Below are 27306 nucleotides of genomic sequence, written 5' to 3'. Positions count from 1 at the left end.
ATAAATATAATCAAGAAAGAGCCGAACATCGCAGCTCCGCATCTGGGGCCATGTCCGCAGTCGAACAGCAAACTGGTATATAAGCTGATCAATCGCCGCTAGAAGTGCGCAGTTCGACAAGAACGTCTCTTAATCCTAAGCGGTTTCTATAGATAGGCCCAAGTACTCAACTCAACTCAACTCCCGTCACATACTACTGCTCGTCGATCCAGTTAAACACAGTTGGACACGGATTTGCGGCCAAAAGTCAAGATATCGTCAAGATCGCAATCGCTAACAGCTGAACTAAAGTGCGTGCAAAGAAAGAAAAAGAAAACAGTTAACAGCAATAAATCGAATTTTAACTACGTAATTTTAGTCCAATTATCAACGGCGTGAGATAAGGAAAAAACGTCGACGGATATCATAAAAGCTTATGCAATATGCATTCATCGTAAGTTGGAAAAACTTCTATAAATAGTAACATAACATCACACACATAACAGCACTTCCCGACATATATGTATATATATATATAAATATATATATATATATATATAGGCATTAATTATTTTATCGTTACGATAATTCAGATTCAATTCAGTTCTCAAATTGATAAGATTGAAAGATTAGATTAAAGTGAATTTAGAAAACGATCATTTATGATATATATATATATATATATATATGTATTTATATATATGCTTGATATTCGGAGTCTCACAACAGTCAAAAATTGAAATGAATTATGACCTGCTGTATAGTTACACAGATTAATCAGACTAATCAAGCCCGATGATAAACATACAGATTTAGATAATCAAAACTAAATGGAAGAGCACTCGTTGATTGTTTTATCTAGCCATGGGTGAGCCTCTCAGGCATACATACGCATATCGGCACGTAGGGGTTGTCATGAACAGATGCAAATACAAGCATAGTGTGTGTGTAAGTGTGTGTGTGTGTGTGTGTGTGTGCACATCCAACATCAGCCGATAGCAATGACGTTGCATATCGCAAAAAGCTGACGCTCTGCTGTTATCTATGCCAGCATCGGGTCTAGAGATGAGCGCGTGCCGTGACAACAGCTAATGCAAGTTGTTGTTTAGCAGAAGTTCATGTATAAATAATTAATTATTTTACGCCGAAGGCAGCCGCAAAACAAATGAATCTAGTATTAGAAAGCTATGCGTGTGAGTCATTGGGCATCTTGGCAGCGTCATGCCCAAATGTATGCTAAATTAATCAAGTTCTAGATTCAGCGTTAAATAATTCAAAATACACGCTTTGAGCGCGCTCTTATCAACAACAACAGCACAGTGTTTTGATCGTAAATCAAAATGCGTACAGAATATCGTAAATGCTAAATGATCGTATATCGTATCGTATATGTCACGTGCACACCTCTAGATGGCAGCGGGACTTTTGCCGTTGCTCGATCATGCAGCAGCTAAGTAAAAAAAGAAAAAAGAAGAACTAGCGAGCAGCGCCGCATGGCCGACAGCGTGTAGAAAGCAGCGCAGCAGCAGCGCCGGCGGCAGCGACATTGACGTTGGGTTGTGGGCGCACTGCGACCTCTGTCGACGCGTCGCTGCTGCCGCTGCTGCTGCGACGTTGACGAAATCTACAGCGCTTGCGCTTTGTTTTTGGAATTTGTTTTTTTTTTATTATTATTATTGAATGTTGTTGCTGCTGCTGCTGCTGCTACTGCCCGCTCAGCTTGTTGTAAGTAGTAGCAGTAACAACAATGTTGTGCGCGTTTGGATTTTAGTTTGTCGTTATAAATTGAGTTGGAATAACGCATTCCAGCTTAGTCGTGTTCCAGTAACGTTTACGCGCGCAGCAAATTTTCACTAGAGCAAAGCATTCCATACAACATCCTTGCACCGACAACTAAAGCACAAGCAAAAGACCAACAAACAGGTGCGCACATAATCCAGCGAGTGTCAGTTGAAAGATCGTGCAGCAAGGCTAATTTTTTTCCATAATTTCCATTTTCATTTTCACTTTCATTGAACACAAATCGAAATCCTGCACCCACATTAACACCCATAGTATGTCTGGTAGAATTCTGGAAGACTCGCCCAATGCGCGCATCAACAAGACCATCTTGGACCGCTATCTGGCCCTGCCGCTAGAGGATAACATTGTGCAGGCCACCTACGTGTGGATCGATGGCACCGGCGAGGATCTGCGCTGCAAGGATCGCACACTCGACTTCATACCGTCGAGCCCAAAGGGTAAGTGGACCCAGGCGCTGCTGGCTTGGCCCTGCTCCCAGCCCAATCTAATCAGCTGGCTAAGCATAGTTTCCCACAGCCACAAAGTGGCATCTTGAGTGGCCGTCAGCCAGACAGCTCGTTATATCAGTTGCACTGCTGCCCTTTAGGGAATGCCACGCCGAGATTAACTTGATTCCCAGTAGCAATCAAAGCAGTGCGAATCACATTCATAATTCAAGCTATATATATTTATATTTATATGTATACATATATATATATCGGTGCCGTTCCATGGAATCCGAGTTTATGTTCTTTGGCAACTTTTGCCTTGACATTGTCCAGACGACGTCAGACGTCAGACGTCGGACGTTAGACGTGCGCACGACGCGCTGCCAAATGTTTATAGACATTGAATTAAAAAATATATATAATTATTTTTTAGTACAGACATTTTGATAGTGCGATTCCGTTCATAAAGGCGTACAACTTAAAAGGGGTTTCACGCTGATAATTGATTACGTTTTAATGTGTTTGCCGAGCAGTCACTGCTTTATGGACATATAAACTAAATGTCGGCAATTAGACACGGCGCGTGTTCGGCCCAACATCGGTACGCGCTCAAGAGAAGAAGTCAAACCGATTCACTTTTCACATGCATATTCGCTGGCTAACGCGACGTATGCGTAATATTTCGCATTTAAGCAGTGAGAACAGTTTAGACAGTCGAACAAAGACACAAAAACAAGTGCAAATCATTTTAGCTCGGAAGTGAAGCGATCATGATGATGATGATGATGATGATGATGATGATGATGTTAATAACAAGCATCTGAGAGCAAATGCATTTATTTAGCTCTTTTTATGTTTTGTTTATTCAGTTTTTGTTCTGCTGCTGCTGCGTCTTCTTCTTCTTCTTCTTCTTCTTCTTCTTCTTCTTTCTCTGTGTGTTTTGCACTCGTCAGCAGCAGTGCACAATTACTAATTAGGAATCTCAGCTGATAACTGTGCATATGCAGTCCGCACACCAGCAAACAGATATATATATGTATATATAATTTCAAAATACAGCTAGATTTCAGATGCAGACAGATAGGTGTGAAGTATGCCAACACGTCTACACACAAAATTTGCACAGCAAAAACCCAGGCGACACCTGGCCGCTGGGGCGTATGCTTAATATTATTGCCACAACACACGCCGACGGCGCGTGCCCAAGTAGCTAGCAAAAGACCAGGCACACTTTCTCTCTCTCTCTCTCTCTCTCTCTCTCTCTCTCTGTGCGTGTGCTTAATATATATACTAAACTCTCTCTATCTCTCTCACTAAATATATATACTAAATTGATTTGGCTGGGGATTTACGAGCAACAAGCAATTACCATGTCAATTGAAATGCGCGAATTGATTATAGTTTAGCATTAGCTAAACAAGGGTCGCATTTTGCATGACCAATTTGTGGGCAGGCAAATTGGCCTAAAGTGCATGGCAAATAACGAGCCGCAATTTGGCTTATCCCTGGCTCCACTTCACATTCGCTGGGCCCAAGGCAATCAGCTGTTTATCTAGTCTATGGCGTCCATGTCACTAGCAATCGGATATCAGCGGGCTGGGTGGCCTGAGCCTGAGTGGGGTGCGTGGGTGGTCAACAACGAGCGTTAGGCACGAGATTGTAAATGAAAACGTCGGCCCAAGGTAACAGCTGACGCTCTACCCGCTGCTAGCACAGTAACTTCTAATTATAGAAATTTTCTATTGACAACTTGAATAACATTTTCCTACATATCTCCCCCGCACACAACCCCTCCCCTCCCTCTCTGGCTATGTATATATTTATTTCTTTTTGCATTTTTTTAAAATTAATTGTTGCTAAAGAAAGGAGAAAAACTTTTGACATTCAAATTATTTCAAGCAATTAAAAACATGAAGCTTGAAATGCTGCTAAAAGGCAGCTAGAGATGAGCGCGTGACACGTCAATGATAATATTGATTTAAATAAATTAATTAATAATTAAAAAATAAATATATATATATATATATATATATATATATATATATTTATTTTTTAATTATTAATTAATTTATATATGTATATATATATATATATATATATATATATATATATATATATAGATTGTTCAATTGCGCTACTAGCTACAGTTTAGGAGTCACAAAAACTGAAAAGTTTCGAAAGCTGCGCAGCTTTAGCTGTTGAACAGAATCATAGATATATATAGAGTGTGAACACCGTCATATATAGCCGACTTTTTAGGTGTCGTGTCACGCCGTGACACGCATCCAGCTCAAGTTACATTGCAAATGCAATGCAAGCTGTACAACCAGCACTCGTTTAACAGGTTCACAATAGACAGCGATGATGAACAGGGTTGGGTATGTCAGCTGCTGTTGTTGTTGTTGTTGTTGTTGTTGTTGGTTGGTTGGGCGAGTGGGAGTGGGAGTGGTAGGGTAGGGGAGGATTGAATGTACAAGTGCGCAATAGCTAATTTGTAATATTCACGCTTGGCTATTAAATATTCAACTGCATTCTATTATAGGATATACGATATATGCCAGTGCAATATTACATAGAATAATGCCTATGTATAGCAGTAGCTGACAGATGTGTGTGGCTTTGCGGTCTTGGCGAGACAGGAAATGCCACTGTTTCTCTTTTTTTTTTTTTATTATTTTGTTGCTTGTTGCTTTTGGCAAACGGAAGCCAATTAACGCTTAATTATGGGCATATCGCATTGCGTGCCCCAATGGAGGGGCGAGGCCGGTGGTTGAGCGCACAGTTGCTTCATCTCGACTCTCGACTTGCTACTTTCAGAGCTTCCCGTTTGGAACTACGATGGCAGCTCGTGCTATCAGGCGGAGGGCAGCAACTCGGACACCTATCTGTATCCGGTGGCCATCTACAAGGACCCGTTCAGACGCGGCAACAACATCCTGGTCATGTGTGACACCTACAAGTTCGACGGCACCCCGACTGCCACGAACAAACGCAAGTCCTGCCTCGAGATCGTTAACAAGTGCCTGGACGAGCAGCCCTGGTTTGGCATCGAGCAGGAGTACACGTTCCTCGACTTCGACGGCTATCCGCTCGGCTGGCCCAAGAACGGTTTCCCCGGACCTCAGGGTCCCTACTACTGCGGCGTGGGCGCCAACAAGGTGAGTACCGCCTCGCGCCCATAGCAGCCGAGTGGACCAAGCTAAGTTTCTACATTGGACAGGTCTATGCTCGCGACATTGTGGATGCCCATTATCGCGCCTGTCTGTATGCTGGCGTCAAGGTGTCCGGCACCAATGCGGAGGTGATGCCCGCCCAATGGGAGTTCCAGGTGGGCCCCTGCCTAGGCATTTCGATTGGTGACGATCTGTGGATGTCGCGTTTCCTCTTGCATCGCATCGCCGAGGAGTTTGGCGTGAGTTGCCCAACAAATTTGAGCTTGTTCAGTTCTGTAGCCACGGCTTGTTGCTTTAGATTGTCGCCACTCTGGATCCCAAGCCCATGCCGGGTGACTGGAATGGCGCCGGCGCACATACCAACGTGTCCACCAAGGCGATGCGCGAAGATGGTGGCATTCGGGAAATCGAGAAGGCCGTGGCCAAGCTATCCACGTGCCATGAGCGTCACATTCGCGCCTACGATCCCAAGCAGGGCCAGGACAACGCACGTCGCCTGACGGGCAAGCACGAGACGAGTTCGATCAACGATTTCAGTGCCGGCGTGGCCAATCGCGGCTGCAGCATACGCATTCCGCGCGGCGTCAACGATGACGGCAAGGGCTACTTCGAGGATCGTCGCCCCAGCTCCAACTGCGATCCCTACTCCGTCGTGGAGGCCATATTGCGCACCATCTGCCTAGACGAGTAGAGCACCTGCCGCACCCAAACACGCCCTGTCGACCTGGACCCGGACCCGCCCACAAGCCGCGGCGGAGTAACCATAGACGTAGCCATACACAATCAAAACTATATACTATATAATATGTATAACCAACGTAGAGCTTTTGCTTGCTTCCTTTTTTTTTGTCGACTTCTAAATGAACTACCCCCTAAGCAGCTGTTAAAGATAATTATTTTTTTTTTTTTGCTTTTTTTTGTAATTGTTGAGCTTTGTTGTTAGGTTATAGACATTAACGGAACACGTTGAAGAAGTAGGTTTAGAGCTGTGCGTCGATCGATCAACTGTTGCCTGTTCAAGGACCCGCAACACATTACCAACTATATCCAAAAAAATACACACCCACCAAGCCCCAGACCGGAGGACAACAACGTACCGTAGCAGAAGAAGAAGAAGAAGAAGATGAAGCAGAAGAAGAAGAAAAGAAGTCAACGGGCAAATAAACCTAACTATTAATGATATTATTTTAACATAAAGTACCAATGCATACATGCACACATACAAACACGCAATACATACACAAATACACAAATACACACATACACACATACTCACATACGCACATACATAACATACATACATATACTCCTTAGTTAAGTACAATGCACGAAAAAAATTTAAAAAATTTGCGTTTTTATTGAAGGCGTTTCGCGTGGCTGTTTTTGTTGCAGAAATATTGAAGGCATCGACAACAAAAGCTGGAAAATTGAAATGTGGAAAATCACTTAAGTCAGCTTCGACTGAGTTTTTCATAAGCAAAGCTAAGAACTAGTTAGATATACTACATACAGTAAACGACTCTTGGCTTTTGACTGCTCTACGGCAAGCAACATTTTGATCGGGAAAGCCCGACTAGACGATATATGTTATATAGATATACGTTTTTTGATATAAATCTGAGTATTCAAAGAAAACTCAGCAGTTTTTGTGGCATTAAAACAACGCTAAAAAGCAAAGTCAGCTAATCGATTTTTATCGATCATAGGACAATGTAATGTGTAGGCGATACGGATAGCTTAAACTCAAATGAACAGACAGACATGGCCCGCCTGATCAAGAATATATATGCTTTATGGGCTTTGTCAGGCCTCATTCATAATACTCCAAATGTCCACTTGTAAGACAGAATCTGCACTGGACTATAAGCTATGGGAATCCCTAGACCCAATAATAATAACAGCAGCCAGAGTTGAATTTGATTTCTCTACCATTTTATTTACTCGTATTTGTATATTCATGTGATTTATACTAAAATGTATACGAATCGTCTGTTCTTTGAGTTAATATATAAATACATATATATATATATATATATATATATATATATATATATATATATATATATATGTATATATATATATATATATATATATATGTATATATATGTAGTGTTATGTTTTGTAAATTGTGTATTACGAAGTGTTTGCATTTGTTGTTTTAACAACGGTCCACAATATGTTTGATTAGTTATATAGAATTTAGCATATAGTATATATATATATATATATATATATATATATATATATATATATATATATATATATACCACGGCATCTATGCGCTTAATATGTTTGTTTGTAGTTATGTATAAACGAGTACTAAATGTCTTCAACTTTATTCGGTATTTTGTATGTTTTTTTCTCTTTTGTTTTTTATATAAATTTTGGAACAATTACAACACAATATTTCAATAGTATTCAACTACAAATGTAATTATCATTTATGTTTACTTAAACGAACATTTTCAGTAATTCAAAATTTCACTTCTTAAACATAGCTATTTATTTTCCTCAGTGTATTGTGTCTGTGTGTGCTGCGAACATGTGTTTCAAGTAACAATAAACAAAACAAAAAATAAAATAGAATAAATTATCAAAATAAAATAAACAGGAAAACTGATGTCCATCTGAACACTGTCAATTGTATAAATGGAAGCTGATGTATTCATATAGTTAATATTGTTTTGTTTATTATTTATATATATATATATAAATTATATAAGCCATATGTACATATATATATATATAAATATTCACGATCACTGCGCCTGCAAATTCAGCAAAATGCAATTTGCTTTTGATTAGCTCATTTCAATGAAAATGCACTGATAAAAAAAACAAGTGAGAACTTCAGCCAAGAGTCCGCTGACTGTTGCTTGACTACAGGACTGTTAAATTTAACAGCAATTGCCACTGTTAAGTTCGATTTGAACATGTGCATGTTAAAGTTAACACTGACTGTTCTTACAACATGATCGTTCGATTGCGCCTGTCAAACATTTGACAGGCAGTTTTAACTATTAAACATAAGCAATTCAGTGCACAAAATATGAATTCATTAGAATTGGTCGCTTATGGCAGTTTATTCGATACATTTATATATATATATATATATATATATACATATGGTGTCTATATATGTTTTAGAGATATGTTTGTCCTTTATTTATGTACTTTATTTAATTTTATTTTGCGTTTCTATGTGAGCTTAGTTTGATGTTAAATTCTTTGTGTCAAATACAATTTGAGTTGAAGTAAAAGTAAAAGTAAAAGCAAAAGCCAAACTTAGTGATAAAAGATATATTACGTAAACTAGCAGATCATACACATATCAGTTGAATGTAGAATAGTAATTGTGCGCTATTTACTTTAAACACAATTAACTAATATGTTTTGTGTTTCCGTTTCTGTCGAGATTTAGTTAATTAACAAAACATTCACTAAAATGTTGTCCACCTCGGTTATAGAACTCAAATGATAGAGAGATAGTTATGAGAGAAAGAGAGCACTTCTTGAAACTTGAATTGAGAATATTTAATACTGAAAGAGGAACTTCATATGATCTATTGGAATCGAAGAACTTTAAGACTCTTCTGCTTGGATTTAGGAAATGTAATATTTTGGCACCTTCAATCGTAAACAAATCTTGTGACATTAACTAGTTGTAGTACCTATGGTTTGATTTGAAAGGATCTTGAGTTCAACCGAGAGTAAAATGCAGTTGGCACAACATCTTAATAAACGTATGCATATATCTTGATGTATGTATACTGATAGAATATTGTATATTGTGACACACAGTTTATCGTTAACTAGAACTACATAAGAAATTGTTTATTTATATGGTCTTGTCATGAAGTGCAATACGGAAGCGCGTCTGCTGCATAAGAATACCATTCGGTAAATTACATAAAATATATGACTTTAGTGTACAATGTTTAACAAAAATGAAAAAAAAAAAATACATATATATAAAACACACATATTAAAAAAAAATTATTAAAAAACAATGCTTAGAAATTAGCAAAAAATATATATGTATATATATATTCATTCATATATATATGTGTGTGTAAAATTGAATTAATTATTGCACTTGGAAAACAGCTCAAACTTAAATACACATATTCGTATAATAATCGTTTTTTTTTTGCATTTCTCTTATGGTTTTTTTCTTTTAGTTTAAGTTTTACATGCTGCTAAGAATCGCTGGATCGCAGATCCATTTTAGTTGCAGCTGTTCGTAAGTAATTGATGCGCTTTATACATATATCAATATCAATATATATTCTTTGCATAGAAATATCTATTATTTATGCGTGTGTGTGTGTGTGTGTGTGTGTGTGTGTGTATTTGTGTATTTATGCATTTGTTTGCATATCGACTACATCGTTAAATGGGATTAACCGAATATCGTATTTGGAATATCGTAAGTTATGGGAGGCCTGCAATTCATTGCATATCTCGAGGTTCTGGTTCGCACTATTTGAAATAGTTAAGGGTTTCTTGTTATTGTTGTTGTTGTTTGAAATAACATTTTGGCAACGCTTGTTACATGTTTGAACATTATTAAAAACTTTCTTGGGATGATTTTCGCACTTCGTTATCGTAAAAGTTGATCTATAAATTGTTTAGGTATGCTCGCTATATGATCTCAATAGAATACATTGGGTATTGCTATTGTTTTCTTTATGCTTGTTGTTTTTTTGTGTGCAAATATATGATAATATTATTATTAAAATAAGTGTTATGTCAAACTTAGTTGGCTACACGATGAGGAGTTACAAATTCGTTTTAGACATATGTGTGTGTGTCAGTGTGTGTGTGTGTTTACAAAATATCAGCAATATCCATTCTACACGTATATAGGTTTTAAGAGGTAAACAATATAAAATACAAATAAAAAACTATTTCGTTCTAAACTTGGTTAAAACTCACATAATTTTTTCCTTTTCTTTTTTTTTTTTTGATTTTTCTTTTCAGTTTTTTTCCTTCTCAATTTAAAACTTACATTAAAAGTGTTGGGTACATAAAATCCATCATTTGCTTTATAATAATATCTGCATATATATATTAATATGTATATATGTATATATATAGGAGTGACAAAAAAAAACTATACATATCAATAAATAAATATTTTTTCGTTTTTAACATAACAGCAAATTTCCTTATATAAATACATACAATAAAATTGGAAAAAATCATAAGTATAGTAATAATTGTTTAAAACATATTTTATAAATAGTAATCGTGTTTTTTTTTGTTTTCATTGAATTTCAACTAATTATATTTTATTGACCATCGACGGAGCACAGCCGACTTTGTGACAGAACATACATAGTTAGTTATGTATACCATATGCAGCTGGATGCACATAGCTCAGACATTAATATGTATATATATATGTATACATATATATATAGTGATTTATATAGTGATCATTCATATATGTATATATATGTGTATGTGTATGCATATATGTATATATCATTGTTAGCCGCACTGAGTGACGCCCGCGACTCTGTATATTATGTGGATAGCTCCGTGCTCCCGCGACGCACCATGTTGAGGTCACTGAAGTCGATCTCTGTCGATTCGATGGATTGTATGGAGGCGCTGCGTAGCTTGTTGGCTGGAAACTTGCCGCGACTTTTCAGTGCCGTCAACTGCAGCAGGAAATTATGTTGGCCAAGTTAGTTGGGGCATTTATGAATATTGTTCGTGTTGTGCGTGCATTACGTATACGTATTATAGTAGTAGTAGTTGTTGTACTGTGTGTGTGTGTGTGTGTATGCGTGTGCTTGTGCTTAAACATTAACTAAGCTCTACCAGATACCAACTACAGATATTTACACAAAAAAAACTATATACATTAGATGAAAGCAGACACAAATTCACAAACTGAATTTGAATGAAATTTAAAGTAAACCAAAAACACTGAAAATATATTTAAGAATCATTTAATTTTCATATATACAAATTTTAAATGATCTTTTGGTTTGAGTCTTGGCTAAGCATAGAGCTTTGCAGCTTTACGATATTGGCAAAAAAAATACCAAGCAGTACTATACGGTATATTTGAATTGATAGCAATGTGTTACAGTGAAACGTGGCTAAGATATCTACGGCACGCAGAGTAGGTTTATGTATGTTACAAATGATAATGGATATACATATATATTTACATATATTATAATGCAATATGAATACACTTATTAAGCAATCTGTAAATAAAATTATTTTAATTGATTTGATGCGAGCTCACAGATCATATTTCGTGCAGTAAAAACTAATTATAAATAATAATATATAAAATTTAAATATATATATAGCAAAAATTTATCTTTAAGTACCATGCAGTAATATCTATTACAACATTAAAAACACTATAAAATATGGAAACTATCAACAAGTCTTAGCAGAACTTTATCAAGATAAAACCAAAGAGCGCATGCTTTACTCAAAATGAAACAAGAAAAAACCGTATATAAATAAATAGATTGGGACAAGCAGGCTGAGGTAAGAGGTTTGAATATACTAAATACATGCTAAATTGGAACATGAATACGCTTTAAATACTAAATGTATTCAAAAACAATGGACAACGAAGTCTATGATCTGATTTACACTAGCAGGCTTAGATCGTAACTATACAGAAATGCTAATCTATCATTTGATCTTTTCGACTGAGTTATAGACACCTGATTCGCACAGTCGGTCGCTTGCTGTTAAGTGTTGAATTTGATTTGGGTTTTAACTGGAATGTGGGGTAGTTGCTTTTGGTATTTGACGATTATGATGTTGTTTTGCTGAGTGTTTGTCTTGGTTTTTAGCATTTTGTATTCGATTAGCTTAGCTTATCCATTTCCACGGTTCAGTGTCGGGGCTGGTTATTGGCGTTGGATACTATAGACGCAGCATTGCGTTTCATTCAATATTTTTTTTTTGTTTTGTTTTTTTTTTTTTGTGGTATGAGAAAGAGATTCAATGAGAAACATACGATATTATTATTTTCAGCAATTTCAAAGAACCAAAAACTAAAAAAATATCTTTGAAAATTATAAGAAACACGTATACAAAATATAAAAGCGTATGCCACACCAAAGCTTATGGGCTGATAAGCAATTAGCATGAGCTGAAACACAATTCTTAATGTGGTTTTTCTCTCTTTGTCTTTAGTGTTTAGCTGATGGCCAATAGCACCAATGGAATGGCCCTTTCATATGTGCCGTGTGTGTAAATATATGTGAGCATGGGTGTATAGTATGTACACAGTGAATATTAGTATGTGTGTGTGTGTGTGTGTGTGTGGCAGTGACTTTAGCTTGGCGCTTTGAATTGGCATTATGATTGAATGTTTGTTTTTGGGTTGGGGGTCTGGGTGCGCAGAATATTAAAGGCCCGAAACCGAAAATAAACAGCAAATGGTATCCAAGTAAATAGATTGGCTGGACGCATCAGCAATACACACCTCCGCCTTCATGTCAGCCAACCTGTCCTGCAGGTCGCGCACTTTATCCGAATCGTCGAGATTGGCGCGCAGTTCACCCTCGGCAAGCATTTCCGAATTCTGAATGGATTGAATGAGTTAATACCGCTGAAGAGCTGAACATACAAATTTGTAGACTTACGACTTACCTTTGTCTCCAATCGTGAAATCTCCTGCTTTAGCTCGGCAACCGTTTGGCTCTGTTCGGTAAACTTGATTTTGACATTCATGAGCTCATCCTTCATACGAGATTCCAGATCCGAGTATCTAAAGCAAACCAAGCCCAACTCATTAATAACTAAATAATAACTGATATGAATGTGGATGAACCTGTGTTGTTGCTCGCGCGCCTTATTGGCCAATTCCTTTTCGCGTGTGACAGCCAGCTCGAGCTCTTCCTTGAGCTTCTTCTGCTCCTCGTCCTGCCGGCGCAGCTGATTTGTGGAGACCTGCACCTGGGTCTCCAGCTCCATGACCTTGAGCCGCAGCTCCTTCAGCTCGGTTAGCGTTTCCATTTCACGTATACGCGTCGTCATTAGCTCCTCTTCGAGCTTCTGTGTGTGCTCCGTCGATTTGGAGTTGTCGAAAAAGTTGGTCAGCAGCTTTTTGGGCGTGGAATCAACGGAGGCGGCGCTATGCTCGTTGCGCTGATTCTCGGCCAATTGGCGCTGCCATTGGCTGCTCAGCTCCTGCACCCGCTGCTTGAGATCCTTGAGGGATAGCGAGGCCTCCGCCTCGCGCAACTTGCTGGCAATCAGCTCGTCCTGCAAATGGGCCACCGAATTGTCCGGCGTTGTTTCGCGCAGTGTCTTTTTATCCTCTTCGAGCTCCTCGATTTTCGACTTCAGAGTTCGTATCTGATCTTCACTTTCGGCCGAGCCCTGTCGCACCTTGACCAGCTCCTCCAGCAAACAGGAGACCATCTCGTCGCGCTGCTTCAATGCCTCCTCCTTCATGCACAGCTCGTCGATAGACGATTGCCGCGAATTATTCTAAATGGAGAAAACTCAGGCTGTAGCAAAACTCCCGCAAAAGGCGCGATTCAATATTTTCATGCATATGTACAAAGCTATCGATAAATCGATCAATGATATATCATAATTGTAATTGGCGTTAATTAATCGATAGCTTTTCAGCTCTAGCTATAAATGATTGAGCTTAGCACTCAATAGAAACAAGTAATACATGAACAAATGATGTTAATTGTGTTATATTTGTATAATGTACGCACGTGAATGGATGAATTATTGGTCAACATCTAATTACTTATCAAAAAAATAAACGATAACAAACATGCAAGGTAACGCTACGTAATGCCAATATTGGCATGCACCTGCTAGAGCTGAAGAAATAACTTTGGAGGCCCAAGCACTACATATGTATATACGTATATAAATCTATATATATATCTACATATGTTTGTATATATACACTGTGACTTTTTGGCAAGCTGAGATACTTACGCTATCGATCGAAACGTTCTGCTTGGCGTTGAGCAATTTTCATTGTATTTTTTTTTTTTTTTTTTTTGAAGCAAACGTTTTCGGATTGGATTACCATTTGATTATTGTATTGTTTTGAGATATTGACATATTTGTTTGATATATTTTTAAGCACCACAACCATAAGAAATAAACAGAATGGAAAAAGAAAGACAGAAATGATTAACAAACGTATATCTATCGATTTAGCACGATTTTAAGATTTTTTTTTTTAATTTTAGCACTATTTTCTCTTCATTTTTCAGTTCTTCAGTTTTTCAGTTTTTCAATTTTTAGTTACAAAACAACCGAGAATAGTGTTAAATTTGTTCTGGTATTATACAACACTTACATTCTCCTGTAGTCGCAGACTGAGACCGCGCACCTCTTCGTTGGCATTCTCCAGTTGATGCGATACCTCCAGATAGGAGCGACGCAGCTGCATCAACTCCGTTTGAATGGCATAGCTAAGCAATAGATAACCAAATTTGATTACATAACATTAATATAATTGATATAAATATTTGTATATATATATATATAGAAAGGTGAGGTTAAGCACCTGGTCTCCTCCTCTTCGGCACGTGAGACTTGGCCGCGCACCAGACGATCGGCCAACTCGGCACTCTCGGCCTCGAGCAGCTCGTTGCGCTGCTTGAGAAGACAATTCTCGCGGCGCAGCCGTCGCAGCTCGACCATCTCCTCCTGTTCCTTTTTCTTCAAGTCTTGATACTCTTTCTCCATTTTCTTCATGCGCTTCGTATTGAGTTTCTGCGCATAGGCCAAGTTGAAGAAGCCCTCCGGATCGGCCTCTACGCGACCGGGCAGCTCCTTTTGAAAGAACTTAAGCATGGCCTCCATGTCGAGGGACAGCAGCGACTCCTTGCCCGTCAAGAGCAGAGCCAGCGCCACCTTAAAAATGAACTCCATGCCCTCGCTCAGGAAGACATCCATAATGCGGCAGCTGAGGTTCACGTTCAGCGTGGTCGTATAGAGCGTTAGGAACCAGCTGGACGCATACATGGTCGTCTGGAAGCCTTGCTGTTGGAAATGTAAGTGCATATCGGGTATCTGCTCCTGCACCAGATTCTCCAGCTGGTACATGCACAGGCCCAGCTCCGACATCGATGGCTTGAACATGTGCCGCATGCGATGCTGTTGCATGATCTGTACGAGTACAGCGAACGCCTCCTCCTCGGGCATCTGCATCAGCAAGAGGCCAACAATGAAGCCCGAGCCCTGGCAATAGCCAACCTCGCGATCGTGCAGCGAATACGCTTTGATCACATTGAACAGCGCCTCCTGGCCGGGGCCGTCCTTCTCCTTGAAGAAGTCCACCTCCGGATAGGTGCGCGCTATATCACGACGAATCACTTTCTCGCAAGCCGATGTTGCCTTAATATATTCCGCATACTGTTTCTTATCAGCATCGGCGGCACCGCTCAGCTGCTGCCACACGATGGCACGAAAATGATGCGGTATGCCCCTTCGCACCAGCTCGCGTACACAAGGATTTTTGCGCTTCAGCGCGCCGTCCCAATCGTTCAATATGGACGCCCATGTCGTCCAGATGTCCTCCTCGGCAACCGAATTGCCACCTGCAAACACGATTGAAATCCACATTGAATATCATATATATATAGAGACAAGTGACATATATATGAAATATATAGGGATCAGAAGCTTACTTGATGTCAGGCTAATTTGACTCGTGTCCGAGTTTTTGCGACTGTGCGTTGAGTGCAGCGAGTTGAGACTTTTGGCATCGCTTTCGATTAGCTTGTTGGCAGCCTCCAGCTTGGCTAGCAGATCCATTTCAGATGTGGGCAGATTCTCTTCCGCTACTGCATTCACTTCCATTTTCTTGTTGCTCTCCGGTGGCGTCGCCGTTGTGGTCAGTGTCATTTCTATATGACGATGCTGACACAACAATCTCTACCGAACTGCGAGCGCTCTCTTCTCTCCCACTCTCTAGCGTTGACTTGTTGCTTTAGTTGAAAGTTTTTCTCTTTCTCTTGTTGGTGGACACCAAGGAGTTGTTGTTGTTGCTGTTGCTTTTGCCAGTGGTCCTTAAGCAGTTATCCCTGTGGGCTGATCTCAACGATAGCTTGCTGAATGCATAGCTAAGCTCGGCTCAGCTCATCGTCGCAGCTCGTTTCGCACTGTAATCAATGTGTAAATTGTTAATTAACAAATAATCGTAATTGTGGCGTTATCTTTCGGTCTTGTTTCGGGTCTTATAGGTGTTCACATTGAGGTGAATGAAACTGACAACTTAAGCGCACACTTATCGACACACCAGACTGACAGACGTCAACCACAACTGACTCGAAATAGTGAACACAATATGTGAGCCACATTCACGTTCACGTTCACATTTCGCTTAATGCAAACAAGTGCTGCCAGCTCTGCGACTGGCGACTTAGTTCAAGTTTGTATTGTATTGTATTGTTCATAAGTCGTGCGGCCCCAAAAAAGAAATGGATCAAAACAAAACAGAAAAACCAGTCTGGGCCCCCACCCCACTATCAACAACTGTACATACATATATATATATATATTTGCTTATATATGATTATCTAAATATTTCAGTTTAACGACTCTGTCTCTCTGTATCCAAACGGATACGCATGGCTCGCATGGCTAGTGGGCGTTCGGATTGCGCACAGCTCTCGTCCCTGACCGAATTGTCACTGTTAATGGCCAGATAAGCGCGAATCAATTGACATAATATTTATACAGATAACATACATTATATTAGCCTGCTTAGCGCAAGTCTAAGAGCCGAATTAAGCTTTGCTCAAATTAGATTTTAGTTCATTTTTATACTCCGTCAAGCACTGAAAGCAGCATATAAAGTTTAACTTAGCCAATCTTGAGGTCTTTTTGTTATGTTGTTATATATACTTGAAACTTGCATCAAACCTAGATCAAATATATATAATATATGCACATATATCAATGCCCATTGGATCCGCTGTAAATTGGAAAAATCCATTTTTGCTGCCTGCGCATTTTGCGGTCAGATTTGAGCAATTGTTATTCAGGCTTTGGTGCGTAAGAATAATTAATGCAAAGTTTCCATTTGAAATTGTTTTAGCTTAATATTATGTCAAATATCTTAATTGAAATAAATTAATTTGTATTTTATCTAAGTTTTCATATGCCGTTTAGTTTGAGCTTTTCAAACTACCCTCTTTGGCGCTGTTATCAGCGTGGCATTTCGCTTATCATTTAACTAGGGGGAACCCAGGGTATGGAGAGAGCGTCACTTCAAGCAAACATACGCCCGATAAGCTATTTGGAACACCTGCTCCATAACCTTTATCACATGGCGTTCGTCAAAGCCCCACCTAAGCCCGTTCAACTCACTCGAGGCGAGGGCCGTAACTAGGGTACGCAGCTAGACTTGAATCATCAGACATGGCATTTCTGATTCACCAGAGAACCCTCTGCTGCAAGTCTCCTCAGTCCGATTCATAAAAAAAGTTATTTATCTAGCGACAAATAATACAACAAAGCCTACAACAAGCGGGCGTCTTATCAACTTTCAATGCACAAAGAAGGAACAAAAAATAAATAAAAGGAATTTTTTAAGTTTATAGATATCGATTTACAAATACGAAACTTAACTTATCTCACGATACATAAAAATTTATTTGAAAAAAAAAAAAAAAAAAAAAAACAGTTATAGAGCGAGAGAGATAGAGATGTGTACAAACAAGCATTACGTCAGTACATGTACCTGGCGATATACCATATGATCAAGCTTGTCGGGAGACAACATCTCGTATACGCAACGTTGTGCGCTTACAACAATTGCGAGCTTCTGCGCTTCCCACACGAATCGAGTTTGTATTATCAGCCGGTGTGGGGGCGTGAGCCTATATAGTTGCTTTGGGATCAGCCAATTGCTATACCCTGTAGTTAACACGAAGCGCTGGGGTATAAGAGCCAATGCAGTCGCTTCACATTTTTTCTAGCTCTGATGAGCACAGATAATAATATATATACATATCTTTATATGTCTGCATAAATGTCTACCAAAGGCCAACTCAAGTTTACTTTACATTTTCTGCTCTAGTCGAACAACGCCCTGCTCTGCGATTCTCAGGCTTTTCAGTAAGTTTAGTTTTCGGCTAGTTCTAGGCTTGCTTACAGGGTAGCTGCCCGGTAAGCCTTAACCCCCTTTTTGCTACCTCTTTTATTTAATTTAAAGCGACTCGCAACTTGTCATGTTTAGATTAATCAAAAATTTAAACATTTCCGCAAGTGCAGCCAAGTGGAAATAGCTCACGCCCATTTGAAAGAGACTCAAACAATAAATGCAACACGATGATAATGTTAAAGAAGACTGTGTCGGCAAACATGGTTATAAATTGTTCTCTCTCTCTGTGTGTGTGGGTGTGTGTGTGTGTAGTTCAAGTGGCGGGGGTTACGAGCGGGATAGCCTCTGCTCTAAATTGCACTTGCAAAAAAAAAATTCAAAGTCGAAGTCAGTTAGCAAATGCGGTTCAATGCCATCAAGCTTAGAGCGCGTTTATAGAGAGACAGAGAGAAAGAGAGAGAGAGAAGAGTAATATGCATAGCATGTATATATAACTGGCATTACAAGTGTGTCCGACAATACAGTTATGAAGCAGACATAGTACACATCGATACTACATATATGATTCGACACGATACGACGATACGTGTTGATTAGATTTCGAAACACCAAACGCACACACAGACAGAGACACACACAGACACGCACAGGTATGCGAGTGTGTCCGAGACCAGTGAAATCAAATCGCACAGCGCCAATCTCCCCAGCTCATTCGTTCCATACGAAAAATGAGGTTAGTTCGCTCAGTACGCGAAGATACGTGGAGTCGAGCGCACAGGAGCGAACGGCAACTAACAAAAATTGAATAAAAACAAATAAAGAAAAAATATACAAAAATAATAAACAACAACAACAGCAGCAGCAGCAGCAGCAGCAGCGACAGCTAAAAGTGGTAATAATTAAGTGAAGGCAAAACAAAGCAGGGCCAAAAGCCTTGCAGCTTGTAATACCCTACAGCTGCAGCAACAGGGCATAACGGCAACAGGCAGGCAGACAGTCATATATACACCTGTTTAACATCAATTAGAAGTGCATTAATAGCAGCAACTGTAGCTAAAGCGTAAACATATTGTTTTTCTTCTTCTTTCATTTTATGGCCGCTCAATTCGTTTCCACGAAATTGATAATACCCGAAATAGATTAGGTTTTTATCAAAAAATTGAGCTGATTTAAACGTAAATTAGCTGCAAACATATGCACATATATATATCTCAGATATAAACAATAACCGAGAGTCTTCAATTGCTATTATAAAGTTCGATATCCTAAAGTTCCCAATCTGAACTATTTCAAGATCTGAGACCTTTGCACAGATCATTTCATGTTCATATATTTTAGATGTATGAATCATAGTTGAAACATCATCTCAAATTAGCCAAGTTTTTCAAGGTTGTTCACTGCAGTGCACTTTACTTCCCACTTTCAATCTTTCTTTGTAGTTGTCGTTGCATGTGTCATTCAGCAGGCAGAAGCAAAAGCTAACCGAAACTTGGAGGCGTGGCGGCCATGACAGCCAACCTAAAACAGCGAGCCGAGCGACAAGAGTCGGAGGTGGACTCGCCGCTGAAGCCGATGCTGCATACGGAAGCCGACGCAGCTGCGGAGGAGTTGAATGGGGCAGCTGGTGCGGCTGAGGAGTCGGAGGAGCTAATTGGTATTTTCTATGTGGAGAATCGACGACGCAAACAAAACATCAAAATTGTGGTCAAACTCTGCCCGGACGGCGTCTATTTGCGTCGCGAGACGACCCAGAATGATCACATCAATGAGCAGCTGATACGCATCGATGACATCATCGGCTCCAGCTGTGGCCAGCGTCTCAAGAAGCGTACAAGAGGTGGCCTCAACTCTTGCAAGAGTACCAAAAATCAGGAGCAGCAGCAGCAGCAGGAGCAACACCAGCACCCTGATGAAGACGATTACGGGGAGGAGGACCAGCAGCGTAAGGCGGCCGATACTAGCGCCTACCTCTACATCTATGCGTATCTGAAGAAGGAGAAGCCGCTGCGACGGGTGCAAACGTTGCGCATTCTACGTTTTCGCACCAGCGATGACTATGCCGAGAATCTGGCCACGGCTCGGCTCTGGCATCGCACCATACGGAAGCACAAGCGGCGCTCAGGTGCAGCGGGCGAAACGGCTCGGGCAGCGGGCAAGAAGCTGCTCATATTGCTGAATCCCAAGTCGGGATCGGGCAAGGGACGCGAACTGTTTCAAAAGCAGGTGGCACCACTGCTGCGCGAAGCGGAGACCCAATACGATCTGCAGATCACAACGCATCCCAATTATGCACAGGAGTTTGTGCGCTCGCGCAAGGACCTGATGGAACGGTATTCGGGCATTGTTGTCGCCTCGGGCGATGGCCTCTTCTATGAGGTGCTCAACGGTCTGATGGGGCGCATGGATTGGCGTCGCGCCTGCCGTGAACTGCCAATGGGCATCATACCCTGCGGCTCCGGCAACGGACTGGCCAAAAGCATCGCCCATCACTGCAACGAACCATACGAACCGAAGCCCCTGCTGCATGCCACCTTGATCTGTGTGGCCGGCCGAGCTACGCCGATGGATGTGGTGCGCGTCGAGCTGAATCATCGGGATAAGCACTATGTGATGTATTCGTTCCTCTCCATTGGCTGGGGCCTCATTGCCGACATCGATATTGAGAGCGAAAAATTGCGCTCGATTGGCTCTCAGCGCTTTTTCCTCTGGGCCATTCGGCGGCTCATCACGTTGCGCTGTTATCGGGGCAAGATCTACTACCTGCCGGCAAAGAGCTCCACAGGGCAACCAGCAGGAGCAGCCGCAGCAGCTGCAAAAGCAGCTGAATCCGGGCCAGAAACACCTGCGGGGCAGGCCAATAACCAGTCCGAGCCTCAGTCCCCAGAGTTCAGCGAATTCAGAGACTTGCCCGACGACGAGGATGTCGAGTTGCGCGACAGTCAATCCGATCCGGATCAATTTGCCGATGCCCTGTCCTTGGATCGTTCCATCTATCGCCAGAATGCGGACAGCTGGCATTCGGCTGTGTCAAGGCGCACGGCCTACTATTCAATTGGTGGCCATAGCTCGCGCTCCAATCGTAGCCGACTAAACGTGACCCAGCGGATCGAGGCAGCCAATGCCGAGTTCAATCAGCTGATGCCGAAGGGCACAATACCGGGACTGCAGCTGCCGCTGCCCGCTGCCGACGGCTGGCTGCACGAGGAGGGCGAATTTGTGATGGTGCATGCCGCATATACGACACACCTGGCCTCCGATTGCTTCTTTGCGCCAGAGTCCCGGCTCAACGATGGCCTCATCTACCTGGTGATTATACGAGCTGGCGTCGGACGTTCTCAATTGCTCAACTTTCTGCTCGGCCTGCACAGCGGCACGCATCTGCCCTTGGAGGAGGATCCACACATACAGGTTGTGCCGGTGCGAGCGTTTCGCATTGAGCCATCCGGCTCTCACGGCATAATAACCATTGATGGGGAGCGTGTGGACTATGGCCCCATCCAAGCCGAGGTATTCCCAGGCCTGATTAATGTGATGACCACAACAGGGCAATGAGCAGGTTTTCAATGTTCCGTTTTTCTTTAATTTTACCTATATACATATATCGCCTAAGACTGTTTTTTTTTTTTTTTAATATATATAAATGTTTTTTTTACTACTGTTAAATATTATTAGAGAGAGAACGCAAATACGACACAAATAAAAGAGCAACCAAAACAACAATATTTTTGAATATATTATATATATATATATCCATAAATGTCGTACATCTATTGGTATACACTTATATAATATATAATTTTCCACAGCTATTCAAATCAATTAACACAATTAACATATTCAGGTGTTTGTGTTGCCAAACAATTATAACAGAGTGTAAACTGTGCGACAACATCTGCAAGATAATGTTAATAACAGAACACAAACTAGTTCAATTTAGATAACTGTCAATAGTTACTTGTTTTGATTTTTTTTCGACAAATATCTGATAAATATGAGCTCAAACCATACATCAATCGAAATGTTTATAGAAATTATTTAGTGTTAAGTTTCGTTCTGAAGCAATAGCCAATAAAAAAATTTCGTTAGCTGCAATTTTGATAAGATTGACTCTTATATGGCCCAGATTGGAAATAAAAAATAAAAAACACTGGGATTTGCTGGCAATCTATTGGACCTGACTGCATGGCTATCTTTATAATCATTACATAAATATATATATACATAAATATATATACATATGTGAACAATACATACACATGTTGTTAAGCCGATATGAATGAGCTAGGGCAATGGTCGAGTGCTGCTGTTTATAATGGACTCTATTTACCTAGCAACTATTTTAATTCAATAATTATTGTGCTTTAATGCGAGAATAACACTATTCGATTATTCGTTATTAGGTATTGTATTATTATATTTCATAAATACAATATTATTATATTTCATAAAATACAATCACATTTATTTATACGTCACTTAATATTTAATCAAAATATTATAGATAAGACCTAGCTATTTACAACTCTAATTTGTTACCCAGCCCATTATTTCGGACGCCACTGTAACAAGCAACAAAGTGTGCTGCATACGTTTAGGCTAAGTGCTGTTAATTCGAAAGAAAAAACAAAGCTGTTGTGGAGACAACGTGCATGTGTATGTATGTATGTGTGAATGCTATGAATAGTTGCTAATTAATGGCACCATCAAATTGTAGACAATAATTTACTGCCGGCATACGTTACTGTAGTTTGTTAGCAAGTGTATGCATATGTATGTATGTATTTAATTGTCGTAATGCATAAACTGAAAAAGTGCGCTGCTATGTAGGTGCTTTTATATATAGATATATGTGTGTATTTTTTTTTTTGTAAAACTTTTCAACCAAGTGGCAACATTTTCTGCTCTCACAAACATAGGTTAATGTATATATATATATATATATATATATATATATATATAAATGTGTGTGTGTCAGTGTGCGCGCGTATAGTGCATGCACTTGCCTACTTATTTCCACTCTGATTCATTCATAAAATACATATGCATGTGTGTGAGTGTGAGTGTATGTATGCGTGTGCAGTGGCTAAGAAGTAAACCAACCAAAAATAAAAAATTAAGTGAAAAAACGCCGTCTTAAATTCATTTCGGATGCGTTTTCAAGTGGCCACTCGAGCCAGTCCAGTAATGCATGCATACATAAAAGCATTCGTTAACCGTTAGACAGAATACGACACAGGCATAGACAGACACACGAACACACACAGATCGAGACTCACATTTAAAGATGGAAATAGATTTTGTCACTGAATTGGCCAGCATTATTGGTTTTTTTCTGTTTATACAAATTGCATTTTATTACTTTGCTGACTGTCTAAATATGTCTCCACTATCTTCTCTCCACGCCCCGCATTCTCCACATTTCCATTCTTTCGCCATCGTCACCCAGTCGAGTAGGTAGACGATAGGCGAACGGGTAACGGGCAACGGGTAACGGGCCATGCGGATTGTGTGGGAATTAGTCAGAAACCTGATGGCCGCAGCAGCAGCACCCGCAGCGACGGCGGCGGCTGGCTAAAGCTTCAAATTATTTTATTGTGTGCTCGAACCGTATAGGCTATATGAGTTGCGACCGGAAATATATTACATTTTGGTATGTTTTCATTTTTGACATTCTCTTTTAATGATGAGAAAAGATTCAGGACTGCATATGTAAAGTTTATTAATTTTAACATTTGCACAGGGTATCTCATAGTGTCATACAGTTGAGTATACTTTGATTTAATTTTTAAAAACCAAAATTTTAGATTAATACTGCATTTTTGTGGAGTTGACATTTTTCATATCAGGTTCTTCAATTTGCAATTTTGCATTTTTAATGAAATTAATTTGACAATATAACTGGAAGATCAACTGTTTACAGCGAGATGTGTATATATATATAAAATTATATTCCTGTCAAGGAGCGTCTCACTTACATTTTAAGTATTTTAACCTAATTAAAAACAAACTAAGAGATGCAGGAGGTTGGGTCTTTGGGTGGTCGTTTGGTTTGCGACGGCGACGTCAGCTTAGGTCTCGTTTCCAGAGGCCACGCCCCACCTGACCTGATGGTTCGAGCAGACACACATTAGCATAATTTCATTTTGCCGCACCTGACCCCCCTCCCCATCTTTTTTAAATAAACCACAGCCAAGCCCCAAAAATCGTTTGTGCTTTGTAACTGCATCTGTTATTTGAGATTTCCAGTTCTTTTCATACAAAGTGGCAACGCCAGGATATTTATGTAAATGCTAATTACGTTTATGTTTGGGCAAACGTAATCCACAAAAACACTTGAAAGAACAACAAAAAGAAATCGTTCCAAATTGTTTTCTGCTAATGAGTCGCGTATCGGCTGTATAGAATTGGTAGAAGAGTGAAAGGGTAAGAGTCATTATAGAGCACACACACATACAGAGGCACATACATCGATTTCCTCAAGCAGGCATATGTGAGAGTGTGTGTAAAAGCTCGGCACAAGTGGAAGTTGATAGCGTATAGAATGAAGGCAGATGCAGAGACAAGCGACAGACACGATTGCAGCGATCGCTTAATCATCTAGCAGTAGAGCAGAAGCACGCGCTGCTTCAATTCTATTTGTATACAATTATATTTTATCGCTTCCAGTGAGAAGAGACTGTGAGAAAGAAAGAGAGAGAGAGAGAGAGAGACAGAGAGCGAGCGAGCGAGCGAGCGCAAATGTGCGTATATACATATGTAAGTATTAATCATTTCAATGGGGGCGGCACTGCTCTCCATGGACAACGCATAAACATGGCTTAGACTAACTTTGTATTTAGTGTAAAAAAAAATAGCAAACTATCGTAAATTTGCAAACTTGTAAACACATACATACGTGCAAAAACAAGCTGAAACAACTGCAAAAACAATTAGGAAATGAGCCCCGCAGGTCCCACACTCAATCTCGCTGTCTCTTTCCCCCCTTTTGACACATACATGTCTTAACAACAGCGTTGACTGAGACGAAAAAGCTTTCGCCATAAAATGCACAAAAATAACAACAAAAATTGATCATCGAAATGAGGCCAAAAAAAAATTGTAGCGGTGTTACAGCAACGACAACAACATAGCGAAGATAGAAACGACGAAAACGCACAAAAAACTGGAAGTTGCTTGAGAAGTGTAATTCATCAAAAGCCAACTCCTAAATGCCGGCACGTATCGAAATTTGTATGACACACACACACATTCATACATACACTTATGCTTGCATGCACTTATGCTTATTCATCTGTATGTTTCAATTGCCCAAATACACATAGCATACATACATACATATGAATGTGCTGAATTGCAAGTCTTGTCAGAAGTCGAAACTGTAAACAACATTTTGAAAGTGATTGAAAACAAGCGTCAACAGGGAGCTGAGGGTAGGTGTTGCCGCTATTGTTGTGCTTTTTTCTGCTCTTTTTTTGTATTGTTGCTTACTTTACATAACGGTTTTTGCAACGGACATTGGGACGAAAGAGTGAAGGCAATTATGAGCATACATACATATGTATGCATGTCTTTATGTCTATTTGTGTTCATGAAGCCGTTTGTTACTTTTCAGCTAAGCATTAACAAATGGCAGTTTAAATACATATTCACATAAATAAATGGACGTGGCTCAGTTTTCAAGAGTAAATCATTTTTAACATATTTTCGCGGCATTTGGAGAAGGTCAAAATGCTTCAAAAGCAGCTTCAACAATAAAAAAATTAATAAAAATTAAAACAATACACCCACACACACATTAACAAAAATCAACTAAATATTATATACATATGAACATATATAGACGGCACACTCAAAAGGCTGAACAACTTCTAAACAAATTATGCACAGACATACATATACAGTTGTGCATATATTTGTTGGTCGTGCTGTATGTGAAGCATGAACATAAATAAATAAACAGAATTATAGCAAAACGCACGCGAGGCGTATAAATGTGGGCATGGGTGTACGGTAAATACATATGTATGTACGTAAGTATGTATGCATGTACAGACACCCGTGCAAGGTGGTAACGCTGCGCACAGAGAAAGATAGAGCGAGAGAGCAAGAGAGCAGACGTTGTGAAGTTTGAATTGGAAGATACAAGGTTACAACAACAAGACAACAAAGCAGCTGATGTGGTAGGAAATGGGCATATGAAAGTGTAAACGAAACGCAGAGAATTTTCTCCAATTGGAATAGTTGTAGGCTGCTGGCACTTGTTGTTGTTGTTGCTGTTGACATTTAACGATATGGGGCTATAATAAAAAAACAACCAAGTAATGTTAAAGGGGCGAGGAAAATAATATATATATATAAAGGACAGCAAATTCGAAGTATAACTAGAAAGTTTTTATTTGTTGCTATTTGATGACGTTTTCTACATATAAATGTTTTATTTATCTGTGAGTGTGTATGAGTACGTATACACACTATGCTTGTTAGTGTAAATAGTAAACACACCTGCTTCAGCACTCACCGTTATTGCTTCTTATTGGTATTCTAAGCGAAGATGGCGAATTTTTCAGCGAAGACGACGAACGAAGCGACGTCGTCGTTTCAATCAGACGTGTATCAAACTGCCATGAAAGAGTTGTAATTAACTGGACGACGACGACGACGAGTTTTTATTTAATTTCACTTCAAATTTTGACGAGACCGACTTTTTTGCTGTAAACGTCACTTCTTCGGTTTGTCCGCAGACACAAGCACACACATACATACATACATACACAGAATTCGTTTTCTGGTTGGAGTAAGTTTTCAATTGCTAAGCGGCAATGAGTTCTTTTTAAGTGCACTA

At 39.8% G+C, this 27306-nt stretch overlaps 3 protein-coding genes across 7 annotated transcripts; 2 read left to right on the top strand and 1 right to left on the bottom strand.

Moving 5' to 3' along the window:
- Positions 1-203: 203 nt before the first annotated feature.
- LOC111601829 (glutamine synthetase 2 cytoplasmic) lies at positions 204-6729 on the top strand. 2 transcript variants are annotated; one of them, XM_023318656.2, is made up of 6 exons: positions 204-290; positions 359-433; positions 2047-2219; positions 5028-5368; positions 5431-5622; positions 5682-6729. In XM_023318656.2, exons 2-6 carry the CDS (start codon positions 423-425, stop codon positions 6072-6074), a joined length of 1110 nt encoding a protein of 369 aa, XP_023174424.1. In that variant the 5' UTR covers positions 204-290; positions 359-422; the 3' UTR covers positions 6075-6729. The 2 variants fall into 2 exon arrangements, with proteins under 2 accessions (XP_023174424.1, XP_023174423.1); XM_023318655.2 differs by lacking the exons at positions 204-290; positions 359-433 and adding an exon at positions 1738-1902 and having other exon boundaries at positions 2035-2219.
- Positions 6730-10639: 3910 nt separating this feature from the next.
- Positions 10640-27069, bottom strand: LOC111601809 (ecotropic viral integration site 5 ortholog). 4 transcript variants are annotated; one of them, XM_030223487.1, is made up of 10 exons: positions 26983-27069; positions 16045-16518; positions 14919-15954; positions 14709-14823; positions 14339-14356; positions 13206-13867; positions 13025-13142; positions 12858-12956; positions 12088-12292; positions 10978-11052 (listed from the first exon to the last, which is right to left on the bottom strand). In XM_030223487.1, exons 2-9 carry the CDS (start codon positions 16259-16261, stop codon positions 12239-12241), a joined length of 2319 nt encoding a protein of 772 aa, XP_030079347.1. In that variant the 5' UTR covers positions 16262-16518; positions 26983-27069; the 3' UTR covers positions 10978-11052; positions 12088-12238. The 4 variants fall into 4 exon arrangements, with proteins under 4 accessions (XP_023174373.1, XP_023174372.1, XP_023174374.1 ...); XM_023318605.2 differs by lacking the exon at positions 12088-12292 and having other exon boundaries at positions 10640-11052; positions 26967-27069; XM_023318604.2 differs by lacking the exon at positions 12088-12292 and having other exon boundaries at positions 10640-11052.
- LOC111601810 (sphingosine kinase 2) lies at positions 19324-22171 on the top strand. Its single transcript, XM_023318608.2, has 2 exons — positions 19324-19356; positions 19904-22171. Exon 2 carries the CDS (start codon positions 19971-19973, stop codon positions 22014-22016), a length of 2046 nt encoding a protein of 681 aa, XP_023174376.1. The 5' UTR covers positions 19324-19356; positions 19904-19970; the 3' UTR covers positions 22017-22171.
- Positions 27070-27306: the final 237 nt, after the last annotated feature.

This window comes from Drosophila hydei, unplaced genomic scaffold (genome assembly GCF_003285905.1).
Source record: "Drosophila hydei strain 15085-1641.00,03,60 unplaced genomic scaffold, DhydRS2 tig00000232-arrow-arrow-pilon, whole genome shotgun sequence".
In the NCBI taxonomy this organism is placed as follows: Eukaryota; Metazoa; Arthropoda; class Insecta; order Diptera; family Drosophilidae; genus Drosophila; species Drosophila hydei.
The sequence above is the reverse complement of the archived record's forward strand: the minus strand, read 5'-3'. Positions and strand labels throughout refer to the sequence as shown.

Coding starts and splice junctions, on each gene's coding strand:
- LOC111601809 (XM_023318605.2), bottom strand. CDS start 16,261: ATGACACTGACCACAACGGCGACGCCACCGGAGAGCAACAAGAAAATG. Junction 13,143..13,205: donor GCGCGCGAGCAACAACACAG/GTTCATCCACAT, acceptor GGTTTGCTTTAG/ATACTCGGATCTGGAATCTC. Junction 12,957..13,024: donor TTTCACGATTGGAGACAAAG/GTAAGTCGTAAG, acceptor CAATCCATTCAG/AATTCGGAAATGCTTGCCGA.
- LOC111601810 (XM_023318608.2), top strand. CDS start 19,971: ATGACAGCCAACCTAAAACAGCGAGCCGAGCGACAAGAGTCGGAGGTG.
- LOC111601829 (XM_023318656.2), top strand. Junction 2,220..5,027: donor CATACCGTCGAGCCCAAAGG/GTAAGTGGACCC, acceptor TGCTACTTTCAG/AGCTTCCCGTTTGGAACTAC. Junction 5,623..5,681: donor GCATCGCCGAGGAGTTTGGC/GTGAGTTGCCCA, acceptor TTGTTGCTTTAG/ATTGTCGCCACTCTGGATCC.